The sequence below is a fragment of the Mirounga angustirostris genome, unplaced genomic scaffold (genome assembly GCF_029215605.1).
Source record: "Mirounga angustirostris isolate CCGP_5_RB_7025 unplaced genomic scaffold, mMirAng1.0.hap1 SCAF_16, whole genome shotgun sequence".
Lineage (NCBI taxonomy): Eukaryota > Metazoa > Chordata > Mammalia > Carnivora > Phocidae > Mirounga > Mirounga angustirostris.
The window spans coordinates 43,849,185-43,866,215 of NW_026991724.1; the positions used below are offsets into that span (position 1 = coordinate 43,849,185).

Sequence of the window (17,031 nt, forward strand, 5' to 3'; positions counted from 1 at the left end):
AGGTAGGAGAGAAAACGGTGGAGCTGAGGCGGCTTGGGTGGTAACCCCAAACATGGCTAAAGAGTCCAGCCTCAGCTAGAAGCGAGGATTTTTGTCCGCAAGGCCCAGGCATACCTCCTCCTGTATTCCTGTGTTGATCTTCCCTAGACATTCTCTGGGTACTGCATTTTGCAGCACTGAATTCTGTTTGCGCCCACGTCGGTTACATAAGTGGAAAGCAGATGAATTCTTAGCAAATGCTGTTGGGAAGAGGAGGAGAGCCTTAGGAAAGGAACTCAGACTTCTGACCAAAGAGAGGATAGACAGAAGAGAAACGTGACTCTGCTCTAATCCCCATGGGGGACACAGGTGCACAAAGAGTTATAAAGTGGAGTTGATATTTGAAGAATTATAAGGAGTTTCCCAGATGGTAGAGTTAGGCTTCTAAGTGGGAGGACCAGTGTGGGCAAAGGTCTGGAGGGGACAAAGGGGAGAAATGCAGGATTCCAGCTGGGGCCTGGATTGCCCCAGAGCTCAGGCTGTGTGGCTTGAACACATGGCTTCTATTTCAGTTGTCTCGGCTTGCTCATCTCTCTTCAGCCTCAGTTTTGTTTTGTTTTCATCAGGGTGTTTCTGTTTTGTTTTGTTTTTTTTTTTAAGATTTTATTTATTTATTTGACAGAGACAGACACAGCGAGAGAGGGAGCACAAGCAGGGGGAGTAGAAGCAGGAGAAGCAGGCTTCCCGCAGAGCAGGGAGCCCGATGCAGGGCTCGATCCCAGGACCCTGAGATCATGACCTGAGCCGAGGGCAGACGCTTAACGACTGAGCCACCCAGGCGCCCCAGGGTGTTTCTGTTAATCCTGGCCTGACTCCATCCCCATAAAAGCCAAAGTCTTGAAAGTGGCTAATGGCCCAGTAGCACTCACCTCTCCCTCTTGCTCACTCCTGGCTCCAAGAATTTGAGTGCTAAGAAGCTCCAGGATGGGAGTTTCTGGCAGGGCTGTAGGCAGTGAGCAACTTCCCACTGGGGCTGGGTGACCTGGGTCAGGAGGGGAGACATTCCATCCAGGTATTACAGATGAATAGAGATTGTGTGGTAGAGAGAATGAGGGAGGGGAGTGCCTGATACGAGGGAGGAGGTTGTAGGTCATTGGTAATTAAGAGCATGGACTCGGGAACTGCAGTGCCCGGTTTCGGATCCTAACTCCAACATTTACTAATTATATGATCATGGGCCTGTGATTTAACCTCTTTGTTCCTCAATATCCTTATCTGTGAAATGGGCATCATAATAGGGCCTCCCTTATATGGCTGTTAGGATACAATGGATTAAATATGTGCTGTGGCACCAGATGGTGCCCCAACTCCATGACCCTCTTGCCTACTTGGGTCCACTTGGAACTGAAGAAGAGGGTTTCCAGGAGACAGCCAGCTTCCTGCCCTGAACAGCTGTCCCAAGGGGCCAACCCAGTGACCAGGTGCGTGAGGTGATCTAGTGGGGCCTTGGGGACGTCTGGGAAACTCAGAGTACCTGATGAGGAACCACTAGCCACACCAACAAGTTACACCACTCTTTTTTTTTTTTTTTAAGATTTTATTTTTAAGTAATCTCTACACCCAACATGGGGCTCAAACTTCCAACCCCAAAATCAAGAGTCACATGCTCTACCGACTGAGCCAGCCAGGTGCTCCATGTTACCACCACTCTTGCTCAGCTCCCTCCCTCAGACAGCATTGGACAATCCTGGATATGAATGATGTGGAGGAATGACTAGGATTTTCTTGACAGCATAAAAGTAGTGTGATTCGATTTTTTTTTTAATTTTTTTTTTTAAGATTTTATTTATTTATTTGAGAGAGAGAGAATGAGAGACAGAGAGCACGAGAGGGAAGAGGGTCAGAGGGAGAAGCAGACTCCCTGCTGAGCAGGGAGCCCGATGCGGGACTCGATCCCGGGACTCCAGGATCATGACCTGAGCCGAAGGCAGTCGCTTAACCAACTGAGCCACCCAGGCACCCCAGTGTGATTCGATTTTAAAGCAATCCTGATCTGGAGATGTTCCATGAATTGCTCATGAGTAAAAGGATATGATGTCTAGGATTGGCTTCAGAGTAGTCTAGGGAGAGGGGAGTGGGTGCCTGGGAGGATTAAATAGGATTGGCTCTGAACTGATAATGACTGGAGCTGGTGATGAGTCCACGAAGACTTGTAATGCTGTCCCTTCTTTTGTACAAGTTCTCAAAGTATCCGAATTGAAGTTGGGAAAACAAAACAAACTCTGTTGGTCCCCAGCCTAACTCAGAGGTCCTCACTGTGGTCCACAAGGCCTCATCTGATCTGGCCCCATCACCTCTCTCACCTCACCTCCTTCTACTTTCTCCCTCTACCACTCATGCTCCAACTACATTGGCCTTCCCCCTTGCCAGGCACACTTCTACCTCTGGGGCCTTTGCACTTTTTCCCTCTACCTGGAACACTCTTCCTCCAGGTCTGCACTGTCCAATATAACAGGGAGCAACCTGAGATTTGACGATTTGAAATGTGATTGAGGGCCACCTGGCTGGCTCAGTTGGAAGATGCGACTCTTGATCTTGGGGTCATGAGTTCAAGCCCCATGTCTGGTGTAGAGATTACTTAAATAAACTTTTAAAAAATATGATTTGGGACTGAGGAATTAAAAAAAATTTTATAAATGTTTTTTAAAGAGAGAGAGTGAGCGGGAGAGACGGGGAGAGAGAATCTGAAGCAGACTCTGCACTGAGCACAGAGCCCAACCTGGGGTCGATCCCACAACCCCAAGATCATGACCTAAGCCGAAACCGAGAGGCGGGTGCTCAACTGACTGAGCCACCCAGGAGCCCCCAAAATTTTATAAATTTTAAGTAATTTAAAAATTTTTTAAACATTTTATTTATTTATTTGACAGAGACACAGCGAGAGAGGGAACGCAAGCAGGGGGAGTGGGAGAGGGGAAGCAGGCCTCCCGCTGAGCAGGGAGCCCAACGTGGGGCTCGATCCCAGGACGTGGGGCTCGATCCCAGGACCCTGGGATCACGATCTGAGCCGAAGGCAGACGCTTAATGACTGAGCCACCCAGGCGCCCCAGTAATTTAAATTTTAAAACAAGCAGCGTAAAATGTTTTTTTCCATTAAACACAACTTTGTTGTTTTGGTAGGATTACATTTCATTTTATCTGTTGAAAAGTGTCCGAATTGAGATGTGCTCTAAAGTATAAAATACACACCAGGGGTGCCTGGGTGGCTCAGTCGGTTAAGCGTCCAACTCATGGTTTCAGCTCAGGTCATGATCTCAGGGTCGTGAGATTGAGGCTGTGTCGGGCTCCATGCTCAGCATGGAGTCCACTTGAGATTCTCTCTCCCTCTCCCCCTGCCCCTCCCGCTCATACTCTCTTTCAAATAAATAAATCTTTAAAAAAATAAAATAAAATACACACGAGATTTCAAAGACTTGGTAAGAAAAAAGAATTGTAAAATATCACACTTTTAGATTGATTACATATTGAAGTGATAATATTTTGGGTATACAGGGTTAAATAGAGTAAAAATTATTAAAATTAATTTTACCTGTTTCTACTGTTTACTAGAAAAGTTATTTTTTAATTTTTTTTATTTTTTATTTTTTTAAAGATTTTATTTATTTATATTAGAGAGAGAATGAGATAGAGAGCATGAGAGGGGGAAGGGTCAGAGAGAGAGGCAGACTCCCTGCTGAGCAGGGAGCCCGACGCGGGACTCGATCCCGGGACTCCAGGATCATGACCTGAGCCGAAGGCAGTCGCTTAACCAACTGAGCCACCCAGGCGCCCAAAAGTTATTTTTTTTAAAGATTTATTTATTTGAGCGAGCGAGCACAAGCAGGAGGGGAAGGGCAAAGGGAGAGGGAGCGGGAGACGCTGGGAGCCCTATGCGGGGCTCGATCCCAGGACCCTGAGATCATGACCTGAGCCAAAGGCAGATGCTTAACTGACTGACCCACCCAGGTGCCCCATGGAGATGGGCCCTCCATGCAAATGCCAGATCTGGGGGCTGGGGGCCCCGGGGTGGGGGAGGGTGGTATGTAGAGGCCACTTTTAGGCAACAGCCTTGAGTGATGGAAAGTTGAGCAAGGCAACAGGGCCCACAGCGGCCACCAAGCTGAATGCAAAAAAGTCTCATTAAGCGACCCACCTGGAAATAATCATAGGCCCTCACTGACCAATGGGCTACCTCAAGCAGGCACAATTACCAAAAAGGGGAAAATTCCATACATTCCCATACTTTCTCACTCCACCCTGTAACTATAGCCCCTCACCACCGCCTCTTAGCAGAGTCTCTCCTTTGCTGTCCTGCTCACTGCTCCATTGTGGTGTATTCAGTAAACTTCTATCTCCTTTAAAAAGTAATAATAAAATTATATTTGTGCCTCACATTATCTGTCTGGGACAGCACTGCTCTAGGAGTCCTGTGGCTTCTTTCCTCACTACAATTTACCCTAATCACATAATTACAACATAATGACATAATTGTCTCCCTGAGGCCTTCCTCAACTGCCCTAATTAAATTATCCTCTTTCCCTTTGCCTACTTTAGTTTTCTCCTTAACACTTAATCACCACCTGACCTGTTACATATTTTACCTAGTCCTTTTATTGACTGATGATTGCCTCCATTAGAATGTTGGCCCCAGGGCGCCTGGGTGGCTCAGTTGGTTAAGTGACTGCCTTCGGCTCAGGTCATGATCCTGGAGTCCCCGGATCGAGTCCCGCATCGGGCTCCCTGCTCGGCAGGGAGTCTGCTTCTCCCTCTGACCCTCCCCCCTCTCATGTGCTCTCTATCTCATTCTCTCTCTCACAAATAAATAAATAAAATCTTTAAAAAAAAAAAAAAAAGAATGTTGGCCCCACAGGGACAAGGATTTTCACTTGTCTTGTTCACTGTGGTAGTCCTGCTCTTTGACCAGGAACTGACTGACTCAAAGCAGACACTTAGTTTTGAGTGAATGAATAAATGAATGGCACAGACTTGTTCCATTACCCAGTCAGTTGGGTCAGTATTACCAAGACTCTGCCCACACTGTGTGTGGTGACTCTAGGGAGACATGGCTCTTCCTTGACTGGGGACAGAGACTTGGTGTGGAAACAAGACAGACCCTGGTTTGCATTCTGGTTTTTCCCTGAACCTGGAGTCTCTTGGAATCTGCTGCTCCCTGCCTCCCTCCCTCGGTGTCCATTCCACCTTGTGGTGACAGCCCCCCAGTTTTCTTTGTAAACCCGCTCCCCCCCATTTTCAGTACACATGGTTTAGGAGGGCTGACTGCAGCTGCCAGGGGAGCAGGTGACACTGGCCAGGGGAGCCAGCTTTGGGACTCTGGTTGGAGCTGTAAGGGAAGAGTGAAGTCCTATTGGCTGCTAAATTGGTGGGATGTGTGCTTGGAGGCTTTGAGGGGCACTCTGGCTACCACTAGGGAAGCCAAACCAGTGGAAAGAACTGAGAGATGGAAATACCATGTGTGCCCCTGGACCCAACGGTACTTGCGGCCTGAACTTTTCAGTTACCCACAAATTAGTTCCCATTTCTGCTTACATCAGTGGGGATTGGGTTCAGCCACTTGCTCCCTGTGTGGTCTTGAGCTAGAGGCTTCCTCTCTTCCCCCAAGAGCCTCAGTTTCATGTTCTGTTAAGTGGGGACACACCATTGGGTGGTTGTGAGCATTAAAGAAGGGACGTGTGTTTAGTGCACATCCAGGAGCCTGGCACAGGGCTCCTGCCTCTGTTCTTGAGTCTGGTCCTGTTCCTCTTGTCCTGACTGCATAAACTCTGAGGAGAGGATGAGCTCAGACACCTGAGGCTGAGGACTGGACTCCGGGACCAAGCCCTCACAATTCAGCTTGGTGTCGTCAAGACCCCGGGAAAGTGGGATTTCATAGTCCTACGCCAGGGATGGCCCAGTCTGGGAGACCGCCATGTAGAATTTTTTAAGATTTTATTTATTCATTTGACAGAGGGAGAGAGAGAGAGAAGCTGGGGGAGCAGCAGGTAGAGGGAGAGGGAGAAGCAGGCTCCCCGTGAAGCAGGAAGCACAATGCGGGGCTGGATCCCAGGACCCTGAGACCATGACCCGAGCCGAAGGCAGATGCTCAAACAACATGGCGCCCCCACCCCCATGTAGAATATTTGAACAGAGCACCTGTATGGATGCCGGACAGGGGCTGTAGCAGGTGTCGGCAGCTGGCCCACGTCACCTGCATCCTTCCCGCACACACTTTGAGCTTCCTGGGGCAAGCACCTGTGCCTCTCTGCCTGTGGAGCCTGGACAGGCAGGAGAGGCGGGATGTGCTGGGGAGTTGGCATCTCCAGGAACAGTCCCTAACCAATGAGACACAGAAGCTGGTACATAAATGCCACAACTTCTTCACCCTTTGGGTGGAACCACTTTGAGTGTGTTCCATTGACTCTCCCAGAGGTCCCTAGTGGGATGGAGCCCCAGATGCCCAGCAACCAGCTCATTAACTGCCTTCCCTGGCTCACTTCCCCCACGCCCCTAATCAGTCTGCTTAGGGGGTCACCTCCCCAATAAACTACTTGTGCTTGAATCTTTGTTTCAGGGGCTGGGGGACCCTGATCCAAGATGGGGTGATTTCGTTCTGTGTTGTACACTCAAAGCAAAGGGATCTGTGGAGCGGGCCGTCCAGACATCAGAGCTGTATCCCAAATTCTGAACTCAGACACCCAATATCTTCGCACATTCTGCTATGGTCTGAATGTGCCCCCTCAAAATTCATATGCTGAAATCCTAACCCCCAATGTGATAATATTAGGAGGTGACGCCTTTAGGGAGGGATTAGGTCATGATGGTGGAGCCCTCATGGAAGGGATTTAGAGACCGTATGAAAGCTCCCTGCCCCTTCTGTCATGTAAGGAGACAGCGAGAAGGCGACCATCTGTGAAGCAGGAAGCAGCCCTCATCGGCTACCCAATCTGCTGGCACCTTGATCTTGGACTTCCCAGCCTCCAGAACTGTGAGAAACAAACTTCTATTGTTTCTAAGCCACCCAGTCTGTGACTTTATTACCGTAGACCACACGGACTAAGACACATCATTTGACAGTGACCGTTTATTACATATGTCTGGGCTACATACTCAGATTGGGGGGGGACCATTGACATAGCTGAGCACCAGGTAAGGTGTCCTGGTCAGTCGGGCAGGACAGCAGCAGGAGCTCCCTGAAGGTGGCAGGAGCAACATGGCACCCACCAGGAGAAGGAAGAGGAGGAGGAGGAGGAAGGTCAGGGAGGGCCCGGATGCAGGAGGAGGGGCTCTGTGAAGGGAAATGCAGTGTTAAGTGCGTGGTGCGCTGCCACCATGATCATGCCCTGCTCCCCCCCACCCCCACCCCAGACCCATCTCCCAGGCATCTCACCCGGGGTCTACCTCCAACATCAAGTCCTGGAGATTGGGAGATGCTTGCTTCTTGTCCTAAGGGGAGACAGCAGCCAGCAGCAGAATGGATGGAAGTAACACTTAGTCTGGACTCTTCCTTACTACTACAGACCTACAGGGCTGAGTTTATTTTTCCTCCTTTCCTGGCGCCCCCTGAACCCTCAGGACCCAACCCACATGGGCTTGGAATATCTTCAAGTGGGGTGGATATCTGTGCCTGCCCTCCATCCAATCTTCCTTTTCCTGATAACGGTGGCTCGATGTGTGCAGGGGGTGGAGGGCATCCTGCCTCCCCACCCTCAGGCCTTCAGGCTCTCCCCACTTCCATGACTGGGCATGTGAGCCCGATCTGGCCAATGAGAGCACTCCATCAGCTTGGCCGCCGTGATTGGTTCAGGGTGTAGGTCATGACCCAAGCTGGCCAAGTGGGAGTCAGCCCTGGGACTTTGCTGCCAGTAGGTTGGTGGCGCTCTGCTTCTCCTTGGGTGGGTGAACCAGTGGGATGTGAGTGTTTAGCTGCTGGGGCCGCCATTTGCTGAGAAGGAAACTACCTTGGAGAAGAAGAGCCCGAGAGAGGGAAGGACTGAGCCCTGATAGCACCTGAGATCTTTTCAGCAGCACCCGGACTTTTCACTTACATGAAAAAATAGCATCCCTTTCTTTTGTGTAATTCAATTTGGGCTAGGTTTCTGTCACTTGCCATCAAGATACCCGAGTGATAGCCCTGGCTGAGGACCTGCTCACCTGAGACTTCTGGAGCAGGGAACATCTTTGGTGACCTGCCAAGTGTTTCCGGTGGTTGAAGCCCAACATGAGCATGTCCTGTGGGGAAAGAGAGGTGTGGGGTCCTTGGAGAACTAGGGACAGACACAAAGTTGGGCAAGGGCCAAGACGGGCTTGTCACAGAGATGAGATTCTGGGGGAAGAAAAAGATCTCAGGGAGAGAGAAAGAGAGGGGGCAGAGCCGAAGAAACCAAGAGAAAAGAGACATTACTTATTCATTCATTCAACAAATATTTAATGAGTGTCTATTACATGCCAGGCATTGTTCTAGAATCTATACACAGGCAAAGTCCTAGTGTCCACAGAGCTTATATTCTAGCAGAGAGAGACTACACATAAATAAATGTACAATGACAAGATGTGGTAAGTACTGTTAGGAAATAAAGAGGTTAAGGAGTGATCATGTTTGGAAGTCAGGGCAGGCCTCTCTGAAGAGGTGACATTTGGGAGGGGCGCCTGGCTGGCTTGGTTGGTAGAGCATGTGACTCTTGATCTCAGGGTTGTGAGTTCAAGACCCACGTTGGGCATAAAACTCAGTTAAAAAAATTTTTTGTGACATTTGGGGAGAGACTGGAATGAAGTGAGGAGTTGAAGGGGCATGAGTCTGGGGGCTTTGAGATAGGAGTGACTTTGGAATGAAGAACAAGGAGGCTAACGTGGCTGCAGAGGGGAGAGTGAGGGAGAGCGGGGGCAATGGGGAAGTGCAGACAGAGACCACAAGAGGGAAAAGAGAAGACACAGAGACCAAGAGAGGCAGGGGGGGTAGGGAGGGAGGGAGGACAACATTGAGACGGCAAGAGAGAAAGAGACACAGAGAGATTGAGGGAGAGACAGAGCCACCAAGAAGTACCCTAATAAGAGACACACAGAGGTGTCCCAAGGGTACCTGTGCGGGAGGGGGTATCCCCCACCTGCTCTCACCTCAAGGCCTTGTCCCCTGCCCTGGGGGCCTCTGTGGCCACACAGCTCACAGGGAGCTCCTGGTGTCCAGGCTGTCTTTTGCCCCAAGGGCCTGAGGCCTCCAACATCCCCTGCCGGGTCCCACTCCAACTCTGCGGGAGTGGGGTAGCTACTGGGTGCCCAGGGCCCCCAGACCCCACCAGGTCCTGGCCCGTCCAAGTCCCCCTCGACTTCCAAGTCCTGATCCAGTGGGCTGGCCTCCTCAAATACCTGGTCAGAGGACAGAGTCATGGGGGATGTGGAATTGGTACCTGGGGCGGGGCCTGCCAGGGTGGGCCATACCAGGCTAGAGCTGACCAGCTGGGCCTCCAGCCACCACAGTCGCCGGAAGATGCTGCCTCGGTGGGCTCTGAGGGCCCTCAGGACCTGCTCCAGCGATGCCTGGGCCCGAGGCCCACTCCGCTGTGCCAGCCCCTCACTGAACGCCAGCAGGGCATCTACACGCTCAGCTGCCCCACGCAGGTCTGCCTGGAGGGCCTGGGGATACAAGGTCAGACACCACCCGCCACCCCCCACCCGTACCCCCACACACCAGTAGCACCAGAGGTCTGGGACCTGGAGTTACATCCCTTCTTGTCTTTCCTACCCAGACACCTGGCACGTGGAATAGACCCATTTCCCAGCCCAGGAACCTGGCACCCACTCCTGAGGCCCTGCTCACCCTCCCACATCTTGGCCTCCCGCTGCCCACCTGCAGCTGGCCCATCCTGCTCTGGGCTGATGCCCAGGGCCCCAGGCCTTGCTCTTGGTCCTGCAGCCGGAGGCCCAGCCCCAACAGGCATAGGGCTAGGCTGTCCTGCTCGGCCTCCAATACCTCCTGGCCGGAGCTGAGGTGCTGGGGAATACAGGGGACTGAGTTAGGGCCGGTGGGCCACCCCTCTGCTGCTCCTCCTGTCGCAGCGTCCATCTCTGGGTCTGCACCAGGGTGGCTGCCACCTGGAGTCCTTCCTGGGGGACCCAGGCCTGAAGACTTCTAGTTCAAAGCCTCCAGGTTTTCAAGGCTCCTAGAAACATGGACATATGGGGCCTGGGGGCCTGGACAGGGAGGGGTGATGGAGCTGGATATCCCCACAAGGAATGGGACTGTACCAGAGTCAATGATGAAATAATTCTCTCCCAGTTGGTAAAATAATGAAAATCTTCTATTGTGATTGGTAAGTCATTTTCTAGAGCATCCCCTGCCCCCCCCCACAGATACCCAGCGCTTTTCCAGAATCATCATCTCATCCCCAGAATCTAGGGGAGAGGAAGTGGGGGCTGCCACAGGGGGCCTGGATCACCTCAGCTTACCTCACACGGTTTGCCCCCAGCTGGGTCCTCACTGGAAGAGGGTGTTGGCAATCTGAGGGGACCAGCAGCAGGCTCAGTGCCCCTCAACCCACCCTGGAAGTGTTGGGGAGGGTCCAAGGCGTCTTGCCCCAGTTTCTGGGCCTGGTCCGGTCTGGGTGGTATGAAGCATTGACAGGCCTCTGGGTGCCTAGATGCCTATTATCCACCCTACCTCACCCCTGTCTGCAGCTCCCTCTGCCACGTCCCTAGGTGATCATAGCCACAGTACCTCTCACCCTCAAAATGCGCCCGCTACTGCCCCCACCCTTTTGGGACCCAAGTTTCAAAAGCCCCAGCCCCTACCTGATTCTCTCCTCTCCAGATGCAGGGCAGATGGTACATCCAGCAATGTCCAGTTCCCTAGGGGCTCCAGGGGGGTGGTTGAGGGGCTCTGAGGGGAGTCTAGGGCCCAGAGGTGGGGGCAGGGCCATACCTGGGAGCCTGGGGACAGAGTCAGTGAGGATCCCCAGTGAGAGTCCTTTCCCTGGCTCCTGGGCAGCCAGAGGCCCAGGAGCAGGCTCAGCTCTACCTTCTAACAAGCAGAACCTGGACACAGGTAACCTGATGCCCAGCTCAGGTGACAGCAGTGCCATTTAACTCCTTCCTCCCGAGCAGGCCAGTTAGCTGAACCTAGGCTCACCCCATTCATCCCACCTAAGGGGTTTCCAGATAGAACCCTGACCCAAGAGTCCTGGATTCTAACCCCACTCAGGGCCCATACATCTGACCCCAGGGCCCACACCATCCAAGGTCCCAGACACTGCCCCTCAGGAACCCATGCATCTGCCCCCCCCCCCACCAATCCGAGACCAAAGAGAGATTTTTATTGGTTTATTTGAAATGCAACCTCTTCCTTTAGTTTCCACCAAGTTACAGGGAAAATAAATAACCCGCGGCGGGGGAAGGGGGGTCTCCCGCCTCGGCCCAAGGGTTCCAAGGTCACAGGGTCGCAGCTGCCTGGAGGGAAGAGGCGCAGAGCCGGGGAATGCGAGCGGGCCGGGCGCCTGGCTTCACTTGCCGAGCAGGAGGCCGGTGCGCAGCACGCGGGGCACGCGGCGGATGGTCAGCGAGACGCGCGTGCCCCGCACCAGGCTGGCTCCGGGCCGCGCCGACGGGCAGGCGGCGGCATTGGGCGGCAGGGAGGTGGCGTCCAGCGCGTCCACGCGGGCAGCCGCGATGCCGTGGAGGAGGCGCGTGTAGGCGGTGCCTCGGAGCACCAGCAGGCTGCGCGGTTCCAGCAGCAGCGAGGTAGCTGGCCGGGGCGGGGACCGGGGCTGCGGGGCGGGCTGAAGGTCAGCGGGTCCCCAGAAGTCAGGGGCTCAGAGTGATCAGGGGACTTTAAAGGTGAGGTGGGGGCGGTGAGTAGGTCAGCGAGTTCCCAGGGGCCAAGGCTGAGGGGCAAGCGTGCTCCCTGGGAGAAGCTCTGGAGTGGAAATCCTACGGGACTCGGTTAGTGGGCGCAGGTGGGGGGCAAGGGCCAGCAGTCCCTTGGCTGCAGCTTGGACCCAGGGCTCAGTAGTCCTAGGAAACTGGATGGAACTGGACTGAGGGCTTGGCTGAAGCGAAGAAGGGGCCGCAGTGAGGTGGGGAGGAGCCGGTGTGGTCTGGGCCTGTCTACAAACATCAGGATGTTTGAGGACACCCACAGTAGAAGGGGGTGTCAGCCTATCCAGGAGCATGTAGGGCGAAAAAGGAGCAGCTGGGATCAGGGTGTCCAGGGGAGTTTCTGTGAACCCTGAGGCATCGAAGCGCATTCCTCAGAAAAAGGTCAGGGAAGCTGCTATTACACGCAGCCCTCACAGAAGGGAGTCGCTGTATCTGGGGGGTCCGTGAGCAGCGAGTCACGGGTTGAGGCCCCAAGGAGAATGTGAGGTTGTCCTACAAGGCAGATCTACACTACTGGAGTGGCAGAGAGGTCTGTGTTGGGCTGCCCTGTGCAGTGGGCAAAGAGAGGATGTCTAAGAGGACGTCAGGGACACTCGCGAGTAAATGGTATTGGGGTATCTGAGGATACCAGTGTCTGTTGGAGTACTGGGGAGTCCTGCTTAGGGAATATGGACCTTGGGCTATTGGAGCACTCTGAACATGTGGGACCAGGGGATCCGTAGGGCATCGGGGCACCGATTTAGCAGGTGAGGGCACTGGGGTGTCTACAGATATCATTTCTAGGGCACCCTGCAAATGGATGGGGCTGGAGTCTGGGAGGATGTGGGTGCATTCCATGAGGGGACGGGGGAAAGGTGTCTGGAAGAGTATCAGGGGTACCCTGGGGCCTCTTGGAGGAGGTGGGATGTCGGGATGCCCACGAGTGGCTGGGACAGTGTCTCGGGGCCCACCTGCTCTGCAGGGTCATCATCCTTTGGCTGCCGCGGCTCGTAGAGGTCCAGCATGGTGTGGGAGCCCAGGCTGATGGTGCTGACGGTCGGGTAGTAGAGTGGCCCGTCCTCGTGGGGCTAGGGAGTGGGCACCAAGGCTGGACAGGGCAGGAGTCCCCACCCCCCACCCTCTGGGGCTCAAGGAGGGTGCCCCTGCTTGGGATGGAGGGTGAATGCCTGGTTGGAGTATGTGGCTGCTTAATGAGTAGAGGTGGGTCAACACAATGCCCTGCCCCATGGTGGGTCAGAGGTCTGAGGGTCGGGGCGAAGGTGTGTGCTTACCATGATGCCCTCCCCAGGCAGATACTGGTTCACAAGGACGTGGTTGGCTGGGAGACCCCCAAAAAGGCTGAGGTCAGATACTTTGTCCACGTAGCGCTGGAGCCACAGAGGAAGCCGCTCAGGAACCATCCCCCGGGGATGGGGGAGCCCACCTGGGAGAGGGCAATGGGGTCCTGAGGACGCCCAACCGAGGAGCCCTGGCACCTGCAGCCCCCATTAGGGATATCCCAGTGGCTGGGAGCACTCTTGACCCTGGGGAACCTCTGACTCTGGAGACCACCATCCGACGCTTCCAAGGCGTCCTGACTTCTTCAAACCCCTGGACACTTTGAGATATCCCCCAACTCATCAGGAAATCCCTCATCTCTCAGAACCTCTGCTCACCCCTCAGAATCCTCCTGGCCCTTGGAACCCCTTGAACCCTCAAGGACCCACCCAGTGTCACCAACCTGAGCCACCTGCCCCAGCCTACACCCCAAATTGCCCATGCCCCCAGGCAGGGACACTTACCCCAGTTCTGTAACTTCCTCCCAGAGAGCTGGGTCCACTTTGGCTTTGGGGCATTGAAGACCTAGGAGGTGGGGAGGGGTCAGTCCTTTTTCAGGACCACTCTGATTCTCCCACCCAGGTCAACATAAGGCCCTCTACCTGGGATGGGAATGGGTCATCTCAAAGTCTGTGGGACTATTCTCTCAGACAGTGTTCCCAGGATTTTGTTGTTTGCCCTCGCCCCTGTGTCTACCAGGATCAAGGAAAGGAACCAGAGCTACACAATCGTGGTCTGAATCTACTCAGAGCTCTGGGCTGGACTGGACTTTTTTTTTTTTTATTCTTATGTTAATCCCCATACATTACATCATTAGTTTTAGATGAAGTGTTCCATGATTCATTGTTTGTGCATAACACCCAGAGCTCCATGCAGAATGTGCCCTCCTCAATACCCATCACCAGGCTAACCCATCCTCCCACCCCCCTCCCCTCTAGAACCCTCAGTTTGTTTTTCAGAGTCCATCGTCTCTCATGGTTCGTCTACCCCTCCAAATTTCCCTGCTTCATTCTTCCCCTCCCGCTACCTTCTTCTTCTTTTTTTTTTCTTAACATATATTGCATTATTTGTTTCAGAGGTACAGATCTGAGATTCAACAGTCTTGCACAATTCACAGCGCTTACCAGAGCACATACCCTCCCCAGTGTCTATCACCCAGTCACCCCATCCCTCCCACCCCACCCCCCACTCCAGCAACCCTCAGTTTGTTTCCTGCAATTAAGAATTCCTCGTATCAGTGAGATCATATGACACATGTCTTTCTCTGTTTGACTTATTTCACTCAACATAATACCCTCCATGGACTGGACTCTTTTAACCCAGCAAATAGTGTGCCCTCTGTAATTTCCTGAATCGTGGGCTATCTCGGCACAGCCTGACTTCTGGAACCTCTTTGTTCCTATCACCTGGGGGAGGAAATGTGCTAGGCTGGGCTATCTCAGCATAGCAAAGAGAGTACTTTGAAAATTCTCCGCTGCCAAGATCCCAAGAGTCTAGAATGGGCAATCTCCAAGAAGTCTGTAATCTACTCGATAATCTCCTCATTCCTTTCACAGTTATGGGGCTGGAATGGGCTACCTCAGCACAAGAGTCTGTGTTCTGTGGGGTGCCTGGGTGGCTCAGTCGGTTAAGCATCTGACTCTTGATCTTGGCTCAGGTCACGATCTCAGGGTCCTGAGATGGAGTCCTGCGTCAGTCTCCACGCTCAGCGGGGAGTCTGCTTGAGATTCTCTCTCTCCCTCTCTCTTAAAAAAAAAAAAAAAAAAGAGTCTGTGTTCTGTTGCTAACTTACTCCTGGAACTCAACTTGACAAGACTACTTGGGATGGCATAAGGAAGATCTGTGCTCTGTAATTAAAGTCTGAGGCTGCAAAAGCTCTGAGCTTTGTAAATTCTTTTTTCCCCAAACCTTAAGAATAGAATACAGAATACTGGGCCATCTCAGCACAGATGATCCGTGCTTGGTGACCTTGTTACCAAGACTCTGGCTGGGTCTATGCTGAGCTATCTCAGCAGAGGGAAGAATTTACCCTGTAGCATTCTCATGCCTGGGTTATGTCAGCAAAGAAATCTGAAACTGCAAATTCTTAATTCCCCCAACCTCAAGGGCCCAAACTGGGCTATCTCAGCCTATGTTTATAACCCCCTTTTCTCTATGATAGCAGGATTGAGCTACCTCAGCACAGAGGGCAGGAGGTTTGTAACTTCCTTGTTTCTAGCATAAGGAATCTGTTTCTAGCAATTTCATCTGTTTGGGAGGCTGGACTGGGCACAGGGAGTCTGAGCTGCGTAATAACTACCTTTCTAAGAATCACTTTGGTTTCCCCTAAGCCTCCTGGGAAAGGCTCTTTCTGACAGGCCCCAGCAGGTCCTGCGAGAGAAATAGGGAAGATGAGGGATGGGTGCTGGGTGGCACTCTCCTTCCTGCCAGGATCTTCACTGCAGCCTTAGGCTCTCTCACACAGAACCGAGGGTTTGGGGAGGGATCTGGGAAGGAGGGAAAAACAAACCAGAAAGGTGCTGGGGTTACCTGTCGAAGCAAATACTCTTCCTCTTCCTTGGAGATGAAGTCAGGGACATAGTAGATTATAGGTGGTGCCTAGGATAGAGAGCCCCCTGAACGTGCAGCCCTTAGACCTACACAGGAGCCCTAGTATCACTGAGCAGACTCTGAAAGAGGCTCCGGATGTTCCCAGACAGGCCAGGGCCTGACCTCAAAGGACTAATGTCCGTTTTGGGGGTGGGAAGTGGGGATGAGGGTGGGGCTATATCCTGAGGGTAAGAAGGAATTTGGAGGGAGGGAGCAGTCCCAGCCCACAGACGCAGGAGTCATTATCCCCACTCTTATCTCCCACCCTCTAGTCCCCACCTTCACCCTCTGCACCCCCAGTCCTGACAACCTGCTCCACCCTGAATGGTTCCAGGGCTGGAACCCTGGCGTCCTGATCCTCCATCGACACCAACTCCATGCACCCAGTCCTGTGGGAGAGGGGAGGACACTCTGAAGTCACCAAGCCTCCCACCCTCAGGCTATGATCCTATTTTCTGCTTTATCAAGGGCCAGGGCCTCACCTCAGCCCTACAGGGAAACTTACTTGGTTTCTAAAACCCGAGTCCTCAGCATCTCAAAAGCCACCCGGCACAGTGCACCCAGAACGCTGACCCACTGCCCCAAACTCCATCCACAACGGCCCATCAAACTACACACATTTTTGCCCTCTTAAGGCTCTCACAGAGAACATCCTCTGACCTCACTGGGAGCCATTCTCAAGAGCTCCACGCATAGCTTCCATGGCTGCACCCAAAGCCCCTTCAAACAGTTTGAGATCCCATCCTAACAACATCAGGTTACCAAGCAACCATGAGTCTGGCTGTCTAACAATATTCAAAGTCACCACGCACCCTCTTCCCGCCTCAAACCCTTTCAGATGCCCCATTCTCAACACCCATGTGCCCCCAATCTGAGTCTCCTCAGATCTCCCCATTCCGGCCCCTTTCCCACTTCTCCTCCCGAGAGCCCCTTCCCCGCAGCAACCTTGGGCCTTCAGTCCGGAGCCTGACTCCTCTCCAACCTTCTTCCCTACCTGAACCCCTTAGACTCCCAACCCCGAGTCTCCTAGAATTCCACACTGAGCTTCCCTGGACTCCCATCTGAGCTTCCTCAGGTCCCCATTCTCAGCCCTCTCGGACCCCCATCTCCATCCCCAGCCACCCCAAAACTGACCGTCCACCAGTGTCCCCTCCAGCACCCGAGTTAAACACCCCCATTCCCGTCCCAGCCACTTCCGCCCCACGTTCCCGACGCAGGATTCCTCAGACCAACGGGAACTCTCAA

General features: G+C 53.1%; 2 protein-coding genes across 23 annotated transcripts; both read right to left on the minus strand.

Moving 5' to 3' along the window:
- Positions 1–7,087: 7,087 nt before the first annotated feature.
- Positions 7,088–11,192, minus strand: SYNE4 (spectrin repeat containing nuclear envelope family member 4). The gene is made up of 7 exons (XM_064581438.1): positions 10,798–11,192; positions 10,456–10,606; positions 9,857–10,000; positions 9,127–9,642; positions 8,167–8,244; positions 7,403–7,458; positions 7,088–7,300 (listed from the first exon to the last, which is right to left on the minus strand). The coding sequence occupies exons 1-7, from the start codon at positions 11,085–11,087 to the stop codon at positions 7,123–7,125; spliced, it is 1,413 nt and encodes a 470-aa protein (XP_064437508.1). The 5' UTR covers positions 11,088–11,192; the 3' UTR covers positions 7,088–7,122.
- A 116-nt stretch (positions 11,193–11,308) lies between these two features.
- On the minus strand, positions 11,309–17,027 carry ALKBH6 (alkB homolog 6). Of its 22 annotated transcripts, XM_064581428.1 has the most exons (9): positions 16,292–16,676; positions 16,097–16,175; positions 15,727–15,795; positions 15,497–15,567; positions 14,776–14,942; positions 13,662–13,722; positions 13,152–13,324; positions 12,831–12,947; positions 11,309–11,768 (listed from the first exon to the last, which is right to left on the minus strand). In XM_064581428.1, the coding sequence occupies exons 5-9, from the start codon at positions 14,830–14,832 to the stop codon at positions 11,505–11,507; spliced, it is 672 nt and encodes a 223-aa protein (XP_064437498.1). In that variant the 5' UTR covers positions 14,833–14,942; positions 15,497–15,567; positions 15,727–15,795; positions 16,097–16,175; positions 16,292–16,676; the 3' UTR covers positions 11,309–11,504. The 22 variants fall into 22 exon arrangements, with proteins under 22 accessions (XP_064437498.1, XP_064437499.1, XP_064437496.1 ...); XM_064581429.1 differs by lacking the exon at positions 15,497–15,567 and having other exon boundaries at positions 15,727–15,753; XM_064581426.1 differs by lacking the exon at positions 15,497–15,567.
- Between the last annotated feature and the right edge of the window lie 4 nt (positions 17,028–17,031).